Below are 18,741 nucleotides of genomic sequence, written 5' to 3'. Positions count from 1 at the left end.
GGACTAGTGCTGAAGTCAAACGTCACACAAATAAACTATGCACTCCTGTTGCAGTCTTGCACATTATCCTACTTGCTGCTAGAGTACTGTACTAAACCAGCACTGTACTCTGAACTGTTCTGACTGCTACCGGTGACTGCTATGTTCAGGGTAGCATATCACTGATTGCTATGCACAACTCGCTTTACATATGCCCAGTACTGTGTACTGTACTAAATTGCACTGTCTACTCATTTTGTATTTTGTATTTGTCCTGTCCTGTATTTATTATTGTTTATTTAATGTTTATTTAATGACATTTTGCAGTTTATTGGACTGTTTGCACTTGTGTAGCATGTTGTCTGTTGCACTGTTGTTTTTATGTTGCACCATGGTCCTGGAGGAACATTGTCTTGTTTTTTTTTGTGTACTTGTATATAGCTGAAATGACAATAAAACCTCTTGAACTTGAACTTTTTAACAAAATGTTTAATTAATAAAATATTTTATTGTTTAATCCTTTAATGAACCATCTTGTTCTTCAGGTCAGTGAAGACCTGCCAAAAATAGTGCGGGTCATTGTTAATCTGCAGCATCTTGCCACTCATGCGGTTAGCAATGTCCAGGGATCGGGCCCAGAAGGCCCCTTTGTTTTCCTCCACCAGGAAAGCTTTGGCTGGGTAGCTGATCTCCTCACACATGTAGGAGCAAGACACATACAAGCATGTGAGCAGCACGGCCTGCAACTCCTCCTTGGTGGCCACCTCAACTGAAATGATGTCACGGCACAGCATGTAGAGAAAGACCATGGTGCTTGGAATGAGGAAGCTTTGCTCCTGCCATTCTGTCAGTGTCACGTAGCAGTCCACAATGCGCAGCCACTGCACAGGCTCGTCAGCAGTCAGGTCCTTCAGCAGGCAGCAACGCCGGCACAAGAACACACCTAGGCATGTGAGCAGCTCGTTGGTGGAGGACTACATGAGCAGTCTAGGCATGCTTTCAGTGCTGGCCTGGCCCAGCCTTTCAGGCTTACTCGCAGTGGGGGACTGGGTTAAAGAAACATCACAAAAGACAGTTCACAACTGAAACCGGATTATGAGTGATAACAGTGGGCTCCATTTAAACTCAACCCAAATTATCCCAGTGATTCCAGACTAGATCTTTTTTTTTGGTACAATCAAAAAGAATTGTGGTACAGCATTAAACAGATTTAGCCCCAGTATTTATAAATTGCTTCTTTGACACACTTACCATCGCTGGACCCAAGATAAATAGATGGTGTCCTGATAATGGAGGAAGACCCATGGATGGTGTCATCTGAACTGACTGACAGGTGACTTTTTTCTCACCATTGTGAGCAGTCTACACTGGTCTGCTTCAATCTCCTATGAAAATGAAAACAAGGAGTTAACCAGGATCTCACAAGTGCACAAAGCCATTCTTTTAAAACATAACATGAAAGTGCTAGCTAGCTGCAATGATAGTGTGTGTGTGTGTGTGTGTGTGTGTGTGTGTTTGAGAGAGAGTGAGTAATATATCCACTTTACCCTAAGCTGATGCAGGTTTTTCATCAGTCCCTCCATTCTTTGAAAGATTCCATCCACATTTTTTATCATGCGCTGCCGTATGCTTGCTCGTGATTGGCAGGGCCTCGTTTCATGCCTCAGCATCTCCAGGTGTGAACGGCCTTTTGGTGACTGGCAAGGCATCTCCTGCCCTTCTTGCTGTGAGGACAATGATGTCACTTTCTGCTTCTGACTGGCAGCCTCTAAAGGATCCAAGGATCCAAGGATCAACAGTCTTAGTGTCCTGACTGGCAGAACACAAAGGGTGCAAAAAAGTTGGTAAATATCTGAGCCTGCTAAAATTCTATTTATAAAAACACCACCACCACCACCAGAAATATACTGTTTAACTATCATAGTGCAACAATGACTGTGTAACGGAGTGTAACAAATTCTTACCATCTTGAAAAGCAGCATCAGCCACTTTAGCTTGTCCTCCCACATAACCCTGCCCACCAGTATGCATGTAGGCTTCTGATTGGTCAGTTGGGATAGTAGGTGTGAGAACATTTTCATCATCACTCTGTGAATCTCTCTCTATCGAACCAGACTCTTCTGATAGGGAGCCATCTAGGGACCAAAGGCATCAGCCATAAGTACCACAGAGAGCAAATCCTATGACATTGTATACAAACAAAAACAAACATGGGCTTACCTAGACGACCGACTTGATTACCATGCAACCGTAGAACCGCAGACCTAGAGGAGATGTCAGGAGTCCAATCATTGTAAGTGTATCTTTGAAATTCTGCCTTCTCTTAACAGCATTACAGCAGCATTAGAAAACTTTAAAAATCCTGAGTACTTACGGAGCTGTTGATCCTTGCTCGGTGGCTTCAATGCCTCCAGAGGCCGAGGAGATGGTCTTTTCTAACAGGTTCTTCCATCTGTGGAAACATCGCTAAAGCCATCAGGTCCCAATTTCTACAACAGCACAATGTTGTTAAAATCATCTGAACATAAATGGCCTGACACCATAAATGTTATCACAAAACAGACACAGCAGTGCTGACTGGTTGACCTTGATGAGAAGATGGTGGGTCAGAGAGAGACAAAAAAACAAACTCACGTGTTTTTCTCAGAGGAAGTCCCAGCCACCAGCTCGTATATCTGTCTCTCTGATGTACTGATCACATACAAGGCCTTGTTATCTGATAGAGAAGAGCAGGCTGTCAAACAATGTATTCAAACTAACCCAAATGCAATTTGTAACTGGCTTCTTAATTTTTTAAAAATAAAATAAAGACATAGTTATTCCAGACCCATTCATCTATTCTGTCTATTCACAGCTGTAAGAATAACTACAAATATACCTGTAGCCACAGATCTGACAAGAGATGAATCCAAGCGAACAACGGGGCAAAAGGGGGTTTTGAGGTCCGTGTTCCTACCCCAAACCCCACCCAGTGAGCGCGCAGGACATCGCAAGATCAAACGGTCACCTGAACCCCTTTGGAGTAGCACCAACAGGTCTGAGAGAAGCAGAGCATGAATGTCTGAAACACACACACACACACACACACACACACACACACACACAGAGTGAGAATGGACCTGTCAAGTAATCATTTGCAAGAGGAAAAACAAAAATGTGATTTGTTCAGCTGTGATGATCTCTTACCTATAGCTTTATCTTTACTAACTTTCCAAGTCAACGGTCCTTCGTGGATCATTTTCTTAGTGGTCAGGTCCAGATTCTACATAGAAAAAGAATATAGTTAATAATTCATACTCTGGATCAGGTGCTCCAAGACCAGAGAAGCTGTTTGGAAGGCAGATGGTGGATACATAGTAAGGCCGTACCTTGAACTGAGCAGCGACAGGACTGGCCTGCCTCTCCAGAGGGGACAAGTCTAGCCTGCGCTGATAACGGCTGAGCAGTCGCCGGTGCTCCGTCTCCCTGACAACCTCATTGACAGCTCGTAGTATCCCACGGCAGCACGCCTGTGCCCTCACCAATGTCTGCAGGTCTGGAGAACCAGCTGTTGTGGGGGCACATACTAGTGTTAATCCAGGAGAAAGGGTGTGTGTGCTTGCCTCCTTGGTAAACTGGTATGTGTGTGTATACTGAAGTGTTTTCATGGTTCAATACATTTTGTGTGAGTGTTTCTATACATGCCTTCTGTGTGTCTGATGATGTTATCCAGCAGCAAGGGGTATTTGGTGAGTCTCTGCATCTCAGACACTAGAAGGTCCTTTAATTGTAGTCGGCGGCAGTGAGGGCTGGCTTCACATTCCTAACACACACACACACACACACGAATGAGCCAAGGACATCTAAGTCCAAATGTGGATTCTGTTGACTGCAACACCAATTTATACCTAAAACAGCATCACTAGAAGTTATGTGCTGCAATAAAAGTCAAATATAAAAGACTGGATAGTCTCCAATTCAAAGTATGGGTCAACCAATTCACAACCCAGCCCACTAACAAATATGGCAGAAGCTCTAGTGTTTGTAGGTTTGTCCAAAGGCTTTATACCTCTAAAAAGTGTTACCTGTATAAGGTGCACGAAACGCGGGTCTTTGCATTTATTTTTAATGAGCTCCAGTGCCTGACTCTGCTGACTGCACAGGTGAGACACCTGCTCCTGGAACTCCTCTCCTGCAGCGTCTTCAAACTATCACGCACACGCACAAACACATGAGCTACTGACATATCAAGTAAAGCAACAAGTATATCCCACACTACACAGAACAACCCCTTCATTTTAGACAGCACCAAAAGATGATGTGAACTAGAAAGGGAGTAACACTAGCCAGCTCTCACTCTAGACACCATGATGTCTCCGATGCCTTGAACTATAGAAGAGTCCCTCAGCCTCTTCATGGACTCACACAGATTCGCTGAAACAGAAATGCAACACCACAAAACAGAATCTGTTTAAGCGAGCCAGTGTATATGTGGTTTGTTAGAAAGTTGTGTCAGTGGGCAACAGAACTCTACTTGTGTCATGAAGGCCACCGCAGAAACAACATGTACCATACCTGCTCACAGTAATGGCATGGTGCCGATAGCTGATATTGTTCTGTCATTAAATTCTCAGTTTGGGTGGGTTTTACACTTCTTTAATCTTGATTATGATTTAGACACCAAGTAGGCTTCAGAAATTTAGGTTTGAAAACACACTAAGACAAATGGAGCAGATTTACACGCACACACACACGCTCGCACACAGAGAGACTGACCATGAAGACTGTAGACCTGGGGCAGGTTGGGGAAGATACAGGAAAGTTCTTCGACGGTCAAAAGGTTCCTCATCTTCTGGAAGAACACCTGATCGAGAACCCTGAGAGTCCGCAAGTGAGATGCTTCCGTTGTGAACAGCTCTGAGGAAGAGGATATAGCAAAGTCACTACAATTTCTTACAAACGTTACACAATTCAGAATTCCACATTTTCATGAGTCAGGATAGAATTATCATATGTGCATAATAAATAGAATACTGTATGTTCAAAAGATTTAGTAGCTATTTAGTTTAAGTTAGATCAGTAAATAATTGTTTTCATTTTACATGTTAACTGTGTACTGGGAGTTGTCTTTTATAGTCAGTTGCTGTGCACCACATTTGCTGTTTTACCATATATGACAGCCTGCCGTTCGATCTCCCGGGAGCCGAGAGAGGCGAGTGTGTGCGGCTCCACTGTCTCCTGCCAGTTCTGACAGTGGACCGTGTCCTCTTCCAAAGGAGGTGCATCAGGCAACAACGCCAGTGGTGTATCCACACTCCTACAGGGAGGGAAGGAGGCATGGGGAAAGAGAGAAAGAGAGACAGAGCTTCAGCAGCAACTTACTAAGATAAATCAAGGTGACGGATATGGATGTTAAAGAACTGGACGGCAGGTGTGCATGTGTGCTCATTAGCATCAGACTAATGAGGTGTATATAGTTATAATTACATCTCAGTCATGCTCATGGATCTCTGCGTCCTGGTGCAAGGCGGTGACATACCTGTCCAGAGTAGATGCTGGAGGCCGGACATTCATGGCTCAGGAACCTCAGCAGCTCTTCCACTAGTGTGTCTACTGAAATATCTTGAATGTTGGATGATCTCTTTAGTGTTCGTTTCAGTATCTGTTCATTCAGCTGAAGAACACCTTTTCTGAACGGGTTATCAGACGCAACAATGGTCCTTAAAAATTCCACATTACCTATTATGATGTAATAAACCGAGGTGTGAGAGCTGCAGTAGTGATCTAAGCCAGTTAGCTAGCTAGCTATGTTCTTGTCCAGACACTTTAATGCCTCATGGCTGGTGCAATGACACAATATTCAACATTTCCCTCTGATTCTACTTTTAATTCTGTGACATTAGCTAAGCAACTATAAAGCTACTCTTGTCCAAAAATGCCAGTGTCGTTAGACGTATCAAAACGTATCAAACATAGCTTTAGCTAGGCTAGCTAATCAGACCTTCTATGAAACAATCACAACTTAGTAAATTCATAGTTGTTAATCACAGTAAAGTGTTTTTTCTTTTTGTTGTTTAAAAAGAGTTACCTTGTTACCTTGCTAGCTAACAGTTAGCTAGTAACAATGCCTTCAAAAGTAGTTCTCCACTGATACAAGATACCTAAGAGAAGTTTGGCTCGGAATGTGACTGATTGAAAAACAAAAATACATCACAAATAGCGTTATGCAATAATACCTAAAGTGCATACATCAAATACAAACAGTCCCCAATGCAAACCTCTTTTACAAGGCAGCTATTTAGCGTCTGCTACTTCTGCAAAACAAACCCAGTCTTGCATGTTAGTGTTAGCTATCCAGCTAGCTAGGCATTGCTCCAGGACAGGTTTTAGTATAGCCAAAATAGTTTGATTGCCTGTTAATTTTTTTAAAAAGTTGATGTAGAGATGTGACATTTTACTAAGCGTGCCCTGATAAAAAGCTATTAAAATAGCTAAGGGCCAGATTCTGTTATATCATTAGTTAGTGTCATGTCCGTTGTTGCAGGAAAGAAGAGACAGGAAACAGTGCGTTACCCTGTGGCCTTTTATTAATGCAGAGCTCTTGAGATGTCACTTCACAACACAGTGCGAGTGAGATCTAAAGCATAACTTTGCAACAGACAGACATATTTCTCTCGCCTTGTGCCACTTCTGCTTTTGTGTTTTTCCATCTCAGCCGTCACCTCTGTTTGACCGTCTCGTACACATGTCTTGTTGCATAATCACACATATGCACGTCTAGGGCATTTCCTGTTATGTCTGGACATACAGTAATTATTTTATTTATTCAAGCATTAGTCCTATTCCATTCTGCACATTATTCTCTCTTTCCCCCTGTATCAGTGGCATCATCGTGGTACCCTCATGCACATCTTTCCTTTCTATCATAGCTGAGATTAGTCTAACCATTAACGCCCTAATACATGAAATACAGCAGCACCCGCATGTCACAGCAATTCCTGTGAATGTGGCTAATGAAACCATCAATGACACAATTAAATCTTTCCACTGACCGAACCGGCTCACCATCCAGGATTCCAACTGGTTGTTTATGCCTGAATTCTCATGCATTTCCTCTGATAGGGTCTTCAAACCATCCAATGCTCTTCTAACTGACCCATACGGAGCGGTATTATTAGGAATGAATGTACAACACACATCCTCAAGCATAGCGCAGACACCCCCCTTTTCCGCCAACAACATGTCTAATGCCATACGATTTTGCACCGCCATCAGTGAGGTTGGTCCCAGCTGATCTCTAAGTCCTTCCACTGCATCCCTAGTCAGGTTGGCTAGCCTGAGGACATTATAATGTACATAGTTAATCCGATCCACATTTTTATTTGGAGTAATGGGGAATAATGCAGAAAGTATCGGAATATTCTCAAATCCCCCTGCTATCTGGTCTGCTAACTTATATCTGTCCGGAACTCCGCGAGGTATTCCTATTGCATCTATGTATGTGGGGGTATTCCTTGTTAAATCAAAATGGTATGCCTCTCGCTACTGTCTTGCTGCATCAGTTACCGGGTCCCTGTGTAGTTTTTTGCCTATCAGTAATAAAGGAGCTGCTAACCTGACCATGGCGCATGTCCCCTCCAAGTTCTCTGGCATGTTAACAACCAAAGTCATCCTTCCACAATAATCATACAATCCTGCTCGTGCCCATGAACCCACAGACTCATTCCCAGTGACCGTGCGGTTACACCATTCCGCCGGGATGTGCCCCAAGCGTACTTGAGGTGTGCTTGAACTTCTAACGAAGCACGTGTAGTTCCCCTCCCCCTTTTCGGGTGAAAATAGTCCTGTCCTGGTTCTGTTACTGATGGGGGGGAAAATAACGCTTAAAGTGTCACAATTCTTAGGGTTTCTTTCCTTAGTCAGGCCAATCATGCACGCATAACCCTTGGGGTCTTTTTGTGGGAATAGGGGTGCCGGGGTGGTTATAAGTCTGGGTCTTGCGGCTGCACATGCTACACATCCACCAATCTCTACCCCCATTCTTCTTCACCGTTTTGTTGTTAATGTTTTAATCCTTTCCTACTGCCATGCTATTATTTAACCCAAGCGTGACCAAACTGTAAATGGAAACACACAACACAATACACCAACAAATAATCAAACAACACAATTGTCCAGAAGTCATCACTGGTGTTCTGTTCTTCTTACTTCGGGGTCTAAGGGTGGACTACCTTGACCCTTTTGCTCCCGGGGATTATTCTGCCCCTTCCGGGTCAGGTGAGTTAGGTGATGTTTCAGCAAGGTCCCTCGCTGTCTCTTGCAGACTCCTCTGCGGTGACTCTGCGGCGGCGCATTGGCTCAGATGAAACCACGTTTCCCCTTTACCCTTCAGGCGTACGGCGTGGCTGGTTCTTTCTGTCACCTGGAATGGACCTGTCCACCTCGGCTCACTCCATTTTCTCTTGATGACTCTCAGCAGCCCCCAGTCCGTAACGGGTATCGTCTGGGTTTGTCTGCTCCCCGTCCGGTCCCCCTCCTGCGTGGAGAAAGCTGAAACGATACTTTGCAATTCATTAAAGTATGATGTGTGTGTGAGATGTTTTTCTTTTCTCATTTATTGTTAAGGGTCCCTGGGGTCCTGGAAATCCTCAACCTGTCTGCAATTCAAAAGGGGTAAAACCAGTTGTTGCATTTACTGAACATCTAATTTGCATTAATGCCAAAGGTAAGGCGTCAACCCAATTTAATTTTGTCTGTGCACAGATTTTGGCCACTTTGTTTTTCGCATTTAGATTCATCCTTTCCACCTTACCTTGAGACTGAGGATGATACACTGCCCCAAATGAATGTTTCAGACCCAGCATTTTCTCTAATTCCTGCAAATTGCGCGCTGTAAAATGAGTGCCATTATCTGATCTCACCTTTCTCGGAAACCCATGGTGAGGAATGTACTGGTTCACCAGGAACTTTACCACTGAAGCACTGTCTTCCCGTTTTGTTGGCCACGCTTCCGGCCACCCTGTGTAGCTGTCTACGCACATCAATTCTTACCTATCACTGTTAAAGCTGGAGACTATGTACTGGTGAAGGTGAGCTCTTACTTCAGTTTGCTACTCCTACATGTATATCTCTCTGTGTTGAGACTAAAACAGGAGCATGTTTTTACACACACACACACACACACACACACACACACACACACACACACACACACACACACACACACACAGATATATATGAGCTGTATGTGTGGAATATTTATTCTGGTAAGCCTGGTCTGTGATATGTAATATACATGGCTGTGAAATATACTGTACAGTTGTGGCTACATTTCCATGATTATTGGTGACTACTCTCTCCTTTACAGATTACCTCAGCCAGCTCTCAGAGTCTGCAAGGCCACGCCTTCAGCCACGCCTCCCTGAGTGATGGACACCCCAGACGCCTATTGATGCACAGGCAGCTGCATATTAGCCTGTAGGTTCCACCTTCTTAGTATCAGGACTGGGTGGGAGTGTGTGTCACAGACCTATAGGTCTTCCCAGCTCCAGCTCTTGGAAGCCAGTATGCTCAGTGAGGAGTGTTCACTGCCTCAGTCACCCTGTCTCCTCATTATCAAGCTCCTTATGAGGTGATTCAGGCATGGTGAGGCAGAAAACCCCTGAAAATATACAGGGAAGTTTCCTCAGAACTTGAGCTCAGTGTTCCTGAAGTGCAGTTTGAAATGAAATAAGGCTTTTCATTTTTTCATTCATTCATTTATTCAGAATCATGTCTGACTCATGTATGACTCAGTGTTAAAGGAAAGTTTTAACACAGATTTTGTCTGGGTACACACTTTGCAAACTTCAAACTGCATGATTAGCAGACAGTATTGTAGCTATTCAAGTTTATGATCAATAATGTAAGGTAAGTGTGTGTTAACTCTGGGTGGGTCAGGGTGTATTCTCCCCTAAACATACTTCTGACATAATGATTTGTTTAAACACTACAATTCTCTATATCCTAATAATTACTGCCACATTTTAATAACCTGCACTACACTGTAAATACAGCATTTGTAAGCTTTAAATTTACAAACATGAACAATCATACTATAGCAAATACATGATACTCATACCTGTGACATAGTGTTTTGAACAGACATTTGCTGCCACACCTGCTATTTTAGCAGGCTAAATAATCTGCCTTCTGAAATGCTAATATGCTTAATTTCATGCAAGTGCTAGTGTTCCTATTTGCTTGCTGATGTGCATGGAAGCGCCATATTATTATTATTACTATTATTATTATTACTATTATTGTTATTACTATTATTATTATTATTATTATTATTATTACTATTATTATTATTTTTATTATTTTTATTATTATTGAGTCACACTGCTATCAAGTTAGCTGGTTGCTCTTAACTAGTAGTGCGAACAGGACAGGGGACTTGGGGAAGACCCAAAGGGTGAGGTTTGTGTGTGTACATTCACAAGTACTGGTGCACAGCCACTGACATACATAAGCACTGCTATCTGGATCTGGAATTTTTAACATTAATGTACAGACTATTCTTTCTCCTTAAAAAATGCATTATGGTAATAATTATGGCAGTGTATGTTCCCCTGCAAACAAATGCTAGGCTGCAGGCTGCACGATGCTGCAATCAACCAGCTGATGGCAAATCCAGACAGTGTTGTTATTGTGGCAAGAGACTTATTGTAAATGCATTTGCCATTAATTGAGAGTCATTTTAAAGGGATACTGTGGGCTAAATGGAGCTAAATCTACAACTACAGTAGTGAACTGTATTACTACAGAGAAATCGTTTTGGGATTCTGTGTGTTTAAAATAGGAAAAAAAATATCTGAAACTTTAAAAGGGCTGGCAATTAATATGATTCATGTTTCAACAGAAATATAAAACACATTTTAGGACTTGCAGATGCTTTATTTTCGTTAAAACTATTTGTAGATTATGTTGTGAACTATGCCCTAATTTGTTGTTTGTTGTTTGGGACCAGTCTGTGATGATCTGTAACCAACACAGCAGCATAACCAAATTTGAAACTTCTGCTGTATTGCAAAACAATATCAAATGTAAAAATATGATAATTATGGCCACATTACATAGTGACCTATGCTCTACCAGGACCTCAGTGAGTAATTCTCTTTCAGTAACTTGGAGCCTGTGTTTTTTGTTTTGCTATTTCTGACATGATTGGGCACCATTTCCCTTTTAATGTATATGTGGAATCCACAAAAACGATACCCACGTAAGCGTGCTTCAGCATAAACAAGAAGACACTGCAGTTTGGATTATTTCTGGAGAAACAGAACAATGTAGTATCTTAAAGGGCAGCTTAAATGTGTTTCCTTTGATCTTGTTTACTTGCTCGGTTCAAACACGTGCAGTTTGACGTTCCACATTGTGACGCTGCACCTGCCTGTTATTTTTTGTCTTGTTGCCATGTGACGAAGAATCCGTAGATCAGCTCAGTGATATTCTGTGCTAACGCTCTCACAGCTGTCGATATAGCGCGATAACCATTTAAACTTTTTAAATCAAGTGATGTGGAAGCAAAACACGATGGAGGATTATGATTTATATCCGTCTGATTTTCGTGAGCCTTCTTTCCGTAAGGTTCAAGGTGGGAAGATCGTCAACACTGAGAGTAAGTTATGAAGTTAACTAGCTAGCGACAGCTAAGTCACAGATATGCCATTGTGTTTTTGTATTTGCTGTTTTAGTTTTTTTTTTTTTAATCTACTGCTGTTTTAGTTTTAATTTTGAATATAGCTGCTATCTAGATCTGCATGGCATGCAGCTATATTCAAAATTAAAACTAAAACAGCAGTAGATGTTTTTAAAAAAATCAAAGCTCTGTGATTTAGCTAATTTAGCTAATTGATGGTTATTATGGCACATCACATTCAGCCTCAAAGAACAAACAATCTCTCTCGTTCATTTGGTTAGTAGTCCTGTTTTCATCTTTCCATAATGGTATATTCTCTTGCCCTTCAGATTCCTTCAGTGGGATCTCCCACTCCAAGAAGGTTAAATTTGAGAATCCTGCGCGGGGCGGGAGCCCTGGCCCTCGGATTCGGGCGGGGACACCCTGGCCCTCGGATCCGGGGTTCAATTCAATCGATGGCTTACCTGCCATGGTCTTTTCCCCCTCTGGAGCCTCGGACGAGGCTTCGTCGTCGTCTTCCTCCTCTTCCAGCTGGCAGGGCGGAGACGAGGCATTGACCTCGCGGCGTGCTGACGGCTATCAGAAGCGGGGCAGCCTCAAGAGGAAGAGAGAGGAGGCACACAGCAGCAACAGTGTACAGATCCTGGAGGAGCTCTCCTCCCCTGGGTTGTCCAAGCGTGTGGCCAGGGGCAGCGATTGCGAGTACCAACTGGTGCAGAACGAGATCCTCCGCTCCGTCTCCAACAGCTACGAGGTTTTGGAGTCCCTGGGCCGTGGAACCTTTGGCCAGGTCGCCAAGTGCTGGAAGCGGGGCACCAGTGAAGTAGTCGCAATCAAGATCCTGAAAAGTCATCCGTCGTATGCTCGACAGGGCCAGAACGAGGTGGGAAAGTTGTGCCTGCTTTAAATAAGCTATTGATATGGCCTAGAATCAGCTGTAGCCCTGATTCTGTTATTGTTTGTTTCAGTTTTTACAACATATGATCTGTTGGTGTCAGATGTGCTAACGCACACTGTGGAATTTGTATACAGCCAGGGTAGCACAGAAATACTTGTTTGGCACACTAGTTCTAATTTTCACTAGTTCAGTAGGAACTAGTTCGGATAACACACGGACAGCTTGACGCTTACTCTAAAAAGAAGATTTAGCTTCAGTTGTGTAAGCCATGCCTGTTTGGATGTGCATTAAAAATGTTATTGTTATGAAAGAGCATTAATCTGCATTGTTTGAGTACCAAAAGCAAGTTCATGGGTTCATTTCCAAGGGACCACTTCCATAATTGCATCTCCCAAATCCTGTAGAAGTGAATGGTTGAAGGGAAGTACACAAAGTGCTTGATGCTATTGAAAATAAGTAGGCTATTTGTCAGCAGTATCAAACTTTGAAGCTGTGACCACGTAGCTTCGGCTTAACGCGTATTCCGTCTTCCCTCCTTTGCTCCTCCTCAGGTGAGCATCCTGAGCCGGCTGAGCAGGGAGAACGCCGACGAGTTCAACTTCGTGCGCGCGTACGAGTGCTTCCAGCACAAGAAGCACATATGCCTGGTGTTCGAGATGCTGGGGCAGAGCCTCTACGACTTCCTCAAGCGCAGCAAGTTCAGCCCACTGCTGCTGAAATGCATCCGGCCCGTGCTGCAGCAGGTCGCCAAAGCGCTCATGAAACTGAAGAGCCTGGGCTTGATCCACACCGACCTCAAGCCCGACAACATCATGCTGGTGGACCCCGTCAGGCAGCCGTACCGCGTCAAGGTCATCGACTTCGGCTCAGCTAGCCACTTCTCCAAGGCCCCCAGCTACCTGCAGTCCAGATACTACCGGTGAGGGACACGTGCTGAGGCGTGTTAGAAATAAGTATGCACTCGTTGCACTCTAGTGTGCTTGAGAGTAGAGCTGCATGTTGTGGACAGTTGTAATAACCCTGCTACACATTAAAAGCCTATGATGAGCATTACAGTTAACTGGAGCACGATTGATTTATAAGTGGTTTATTTTTATTGGGTCATGTGAGTGCTGTTATTTAGCAAAACACCTAATGAACCGTCTTCGGTGTCTGAGATTAGTTAGGATGCGCTGAACTGCAGGCTTTGGTAATATCAGTATTTAGCAAGTCTGTACAAAACCGCTATTACATTGTAGCTACACTGTTAATTAACAGTGTAATATACTGAGTAACAGGTGTTTAACTGCATTGGTACTCTGTATTTACTTAATGCAAAACAACATTATTGTAGTGTTGGTGCATTGTAGTGTTGGTTCCATGTTACACTAGAATAGTGGGTGTGTAATGTCTAGGAACACAAACACCCCCCCACGGAATTATCAGCCGAGGCTGATTTCATGATGGCGATCTCTGTGTTTTTGGTCCAGATCGCCTGAGATCATCTTGGGTCTCCCATTCTGTGAGGCCATCGATATGTGGTCCCTGGGCTGTGTCATTGCTGAGCTGTTCCTGGGCTGGCCCCTGTATCCTGGAGCCTCCGAATATGATCAGGTAAGCACATGGTCCTTTGAGCTGTGCCTTAACGCCCGTACAGCATCAGTGGTGCAGACCTGTAGTGGTTTTGTGGCTGTAGTGATATGTGTGTGTGTGTGTGTGTGTGTGTGTGTGTGTGTGTGTGTTTGTGTGTGTGTAGTTTGACCTTTTAGCTGCTTTGTCGGCCCGCTCATTTTTAGGATTAATATAAATGAGTTTCTATGGCCTGTTTTTTTAGACATGCACTTTGAAAATGAAAGGATTAACTCAAAATAAAGTCATAATCCTTTTGCCGTATGGTGTCTCTGCAGATCCGTTACATCTCCGAGACGCAGGGCCTACCAGCAGAGTGCATGTTGAGCGCAGGGACCAAGACGCACTACTATTTCTACTGCTACCCCCTGTGGAGACTCAAGGTTTGCCTGTCTTCAAATGCCAAATGCCATGTGTTTTTTTATAAGGGACGTAACTTAATGACTTCATGTAACTTAATGGTGGAGCTGAATGGTTTGTTTTTTCTTTCCTTTCTCCAGACACCTTCGGAGCATGAGGCGGAGCGTGGCATCAAGTCCAAAGAGACTCGGAAGTACATTTTAAACTGCCTTGACGACATGATGCAGGTTATTTGGGCTTTTGTGCGCGTAACTATACGCATTTCTTTTAGTGTTGCGATGTGAAATTGAAGAACGTGACAAAGGGCTCCCGCAGCTCACATTATAGAGCAGGTAGAACAAGGTGCTAGCTGAAAGGTCGAGCGTTTCTGCTGTCATAATGAGTAGCGCATGTAAGTCGCTCTGGAGAACGGCATCTGCGAAGGGCAGAGCAGTGCGTAGAAATTTGCTGCAGAACTTCGTTCGTATTGGGTGCATTGCCGCCCTCTGCTGGTGAATAATATGACTCACCCATGGGTCTCTCTCGCAGGTCAATATGACCAGTCTGAAAGGCACCGACGTCTTGGCGGAGAAGGCCGACCGGCGGGAGTTCATCGACTTACTAAAGAAGATGCTCAGGCTAGACGCTCACAAAAGGATCACGCCAGTGAAGACCCTGAACCACCCGTTTCTGACCATGACCCACCTCCTCCACTTCCCTCAGAGTGCACAGTGAGTTGCTCCAGGCCTTCCAATCTACATGTCAGTGTTTCCAAAACATTTAAGGAACACCGTGTTAATTTAGAAATCCAAATAGCATCAGAGTTTCTCTGCTAGTACTGTAACCCCCCCCCCCCCCACCTGTGTGTGTGTGTGTGTGTGTGTGTGTGTGTGTGTGTGTGTGTCTCTCTCTCTCTCTTGCTGCAGTGTGAAATCTTGCTTGCAGAACATGGAAATCTGCAAGCGGCAGTGCACAGGCTTCGACAGCAGCAAGACCCTGTTTGATGGTAAATCTGATGCCCACTTCGGTGCTTCTTTTAAATGTTACATTAGGGTTGGCTTTTTGTTTGTTATTCTTTAAGTAGATTTAAAACATCACCAAATTGGCCTCCGATTCCACCTATAAAAGAAGACAAAAATGGTTTCAAATGCAAGTGTTCTACCAAATCATGTTACTGCTCAAATGTGATCCACAAATGGTGAATCAGGTTGTTGCCTAGTATTCGAGTAGCCGATAAAGATTCCACTCTACCGTAGTTCAAAACGAAATTCCGTTGAATCCAAACTTCATTGTGTAATTGTTGATAATTGTAGCTGAGGTTTTTTGTGTCTCTCATTCTATAAGATCAACACTATGCTTTCTTCTATGGTTCTTGTATGTGTATTTGTGGAAAATTCAATTCTACTTGTGCTTTTGCAGTACACAGTACTTAAGCAGACCGAGAACTCTTCTTGGTTTTTCAAGGGTTGCGACTTGTGCAATATTCAGCACATTTAAATAAATGTTTCTTTCTTTTCCTAGATGTTTTCCAAACACTTGATTCTTTATGACATTATGAAAATTTCTTTCTTTCCTTGAGTACAAACTCGAGTCCATCATTCATTGGCTGATATGTTACTATCATACATGTATACATGCAGACTCAAGCAAGGAGTTTGTAATGGTGGTACAACTGTGTTCAGGTCATTTGATACTTTTTATTGATAAAGATGTTCTTTTCCAGACTCAGTAGGGTTTTGTTGTTTTGTTTTGTTTTTTGTACCTCTATGAACATTATTGAATAATATGCCTTATAAGGGAATCTCTAATTAAGAGAATCATGTGTTTACATTTGGAATAAATTACATTCTGATAATACCCTAGCACCTGAGTCATACACGTTTTCTTTAATGAAAGGGGTTCAAACCTCTCCTGTACACCAAAGCATCCCAAGCCAAGTCTTGGAGGATTTGTCTGTCAGTCATTAAAATATCAGTTCACAGAAAGATGGATGAAACATGTTTTACTTTGATGAACTTTTTTACCTTGGAGTACTTTGTTTGGTGTGAGAAGCTGTAAATGTGTCCAGTCCTTAAAGCATTATTCTGATTTTTCTTGTCCCCTCCATCATTTTCATGCTCTCCTTGTAAGGGCTGTGAAGATGCTCAGCAGAAAATGAGCTGCTCAGCTGCAGAAGAGCACTTCAGCCTACATTTCAAGCCAATTCAAATTTGAACTCCTACACTGTCTTCTCATGTCCATTTCTTTTTGAATGTCAGTTAGGACATCAAGATGAATTAAGCACACTAAGCCCAATACTAAGAGACTGGTAGAGTGGATGAGCCACAGAGCAGGACACAGCACTATTTTTGCTTCAGCCAGTGCTAACTTGATGCAGTCTTGCTGCTTGGGGATTTTGCAGGCTTTGACTTCTTGGGTGTGTGATGAGGATTTTGCTTAAATTAAACGCCTCATAAACACGTATGACCAACCTGTGCCTATGCTCTACCAGGACCTCATCGCGTACTTCTCTTTCAGTAACTCGGAGCCTGTGTTTTTTTGTTTTGCTATTTCTGACATGATTGGGCAACATTTTCCTTTTAATGTATATGTGGAATCCACAAAAATTATACCCACTTAAGTGTGCTTCAGCATAAATAAGCAGACACTGCAGTTTGGATTATTTCTAGGGAAACAGGAAAATATAGTATCTTTAATTCGCTGCATAACAGTTTACATTAATTATTAATCATTCGTATGTGTTGACAGTTGCAATAAACAGATTAAGAAAACATGCCGTGAAAATGCTGCCGTGTCCGTATTATAACAGAAATAATGCAGCTTCACTGAGCAGATCATCCATAAAACTTGCTCTATATGGATTTTATGAATAGAATGTTAATTTTGTTTAAAAAGACGATGAGGCCTAATGGGAAAGGCTAAAGTGTCAAGTCGGACTTGAATTCAACGACTCAGGTAACATTGGGCTCTCTAGCTAGGTTAGCTAACAGACAAGCTGTCTATTTGAGATGGTTAACTTAGCTAGTTCACACATTACTTATGCACATCTCTTGCGGCAACAGATTCTAATTTTCATGGCGATGGAGCACGTTAGTTAACTTGCAGATTAACTGCCAACTATTTGCTGTAGCTGCAATTAACGTTATTATCTAGCATTGGCTCGCTAACCGTCGGATTGCTCTAAAAGAGCTGTGACAGCTGCATGTCAGTCCTCGGTCGCTGAACTGTCTTCATGTCTAAGCACGGATACCTGTCGATAATGGGATCATTTGGGGGAGAATGAAGTGTGAACTAGCTAGGATAATTAGCTACTATGGCTAGGTACCTGTCCGCCAACGATGTGGCAAATTTAAAATACTGCAGTTCTTTCGTATAAAGGGAAGCTTAAAATTGTGTGACATGTGACCTTTTATCTTGGCTGCTGGCTAGCTATTGTAATTAAGTTGAATTTCAGCTTGGACACCTTTATAGTAATTGATGGTTATTATGACACATCATATTCAGCCTCAAAGAACAATCTCTCTCATTCGTTTGGTTAGTGGTCAGTTTTCATCTTTCGCTAAAGTTATATTCTCTTCCCCTTCAGTTTCTTCCAGTGGGATCTCCCTCTCCAAGAAGGTCAAATTTGAGAATCACGCGTCTGGCGGGAGCCCTGGCCCTCGGGTTCGGGCGGGGTCGCCCTGGCCCTCGGATTCAGGGTTCAACTTGTTCTATGGTTCACCTGGCCTGGTCTTTTCCACCTCTGTAGGCTGTGACTTGGGTAATATTCAACACATTTTTAAAAATGTTTGACAGTTGCAATCAACAGATTAAGAACACATTTTGCAGGTTAATTACTATAGTGGTTGTGTTTTTTAAAATCTACTTCTATTTTAGCTTTAATTTTGAATAAAGCCCATAACTAGATCTGCATGGCTTGCGGCTATTGTAATCAAGCTGAAATTGAGCAGAGCTAAATTATTTAAATAAAGCGCTTTCAGGGTGATGTGGAGGCAAAACAACATGGAAGATTGTGATTTACATCCGCTTGATTTTCTTGAGCCTTCTTTCTGCAAGATTAAGGGTGGGAAAATCAACAGAGAGTAAGTGATGAATTTAACTAGCTGGCATTAGATAAATCACAGAATTGTGGTTGTGTTTTTTAAAATCTACTTCTGTTTTAGTTTTAATTTTGAATAAAGCCCATAACTAGATCTGCATGGCTTGGGGCTGTTGTAATCAAGTTGAATTTCAGCTTGGACACCAGTATAGTAAT

The 18,741-nt window shown here is 42.8% G+C and overlaps 1 protein-coding gene across 1 annotated transcript; it reads left to right on the top strand.

The window, feature by feature from the left end:
• The first annotated feature begins 11,535 nt into the window (after positions 1-11,535).
• Positions 11,536-18,351, top strand: LOC145655850 (homeodomain-interacting protein kinase 2-like). The gene is made up of 7 exons (XM_081709315.1): positions 11,536-11,620; positions 14,009-14,040; positions 14,426-14,530; positions 14,648-14,734; positions 15,036-15,217; positions 15,413-15,492; positions 18,073-18,351. The coding sequence occupies exons 1-7, from the start codon at positions 11,536-11,538 to the stop codon at positions 18,276-18,278; spliced, it is 777 nt and encodes a 258-aa protein (XP_081565441.1). The 3' UTR covers positions 18,279-18,351.
• The last annotated feature ends 390 nt before the right edge of the window (positions 18,352-18,741 follow it).

Source organism: Electrophorus electricus, unplaced genomic scaffold (genome assembly GCF_041902795.1).
Source record: "Electrophorus electricus isolate QZ-2024a unplaced genomic scaffold, ASM4190279v1 Scaffold37, whole genome shotgun sequence".
NCBI classification, from domain to species: domain Eukaryota; kingdom Metazoa; phylum Chordata; class Actinopteri; order Gymnotiformes; family Gymnotidae; genus Electrophorus; species Electrophorus electricus.
This window is presented reverse-complemented; position numbering and strand designations above follow the sequence as displayed.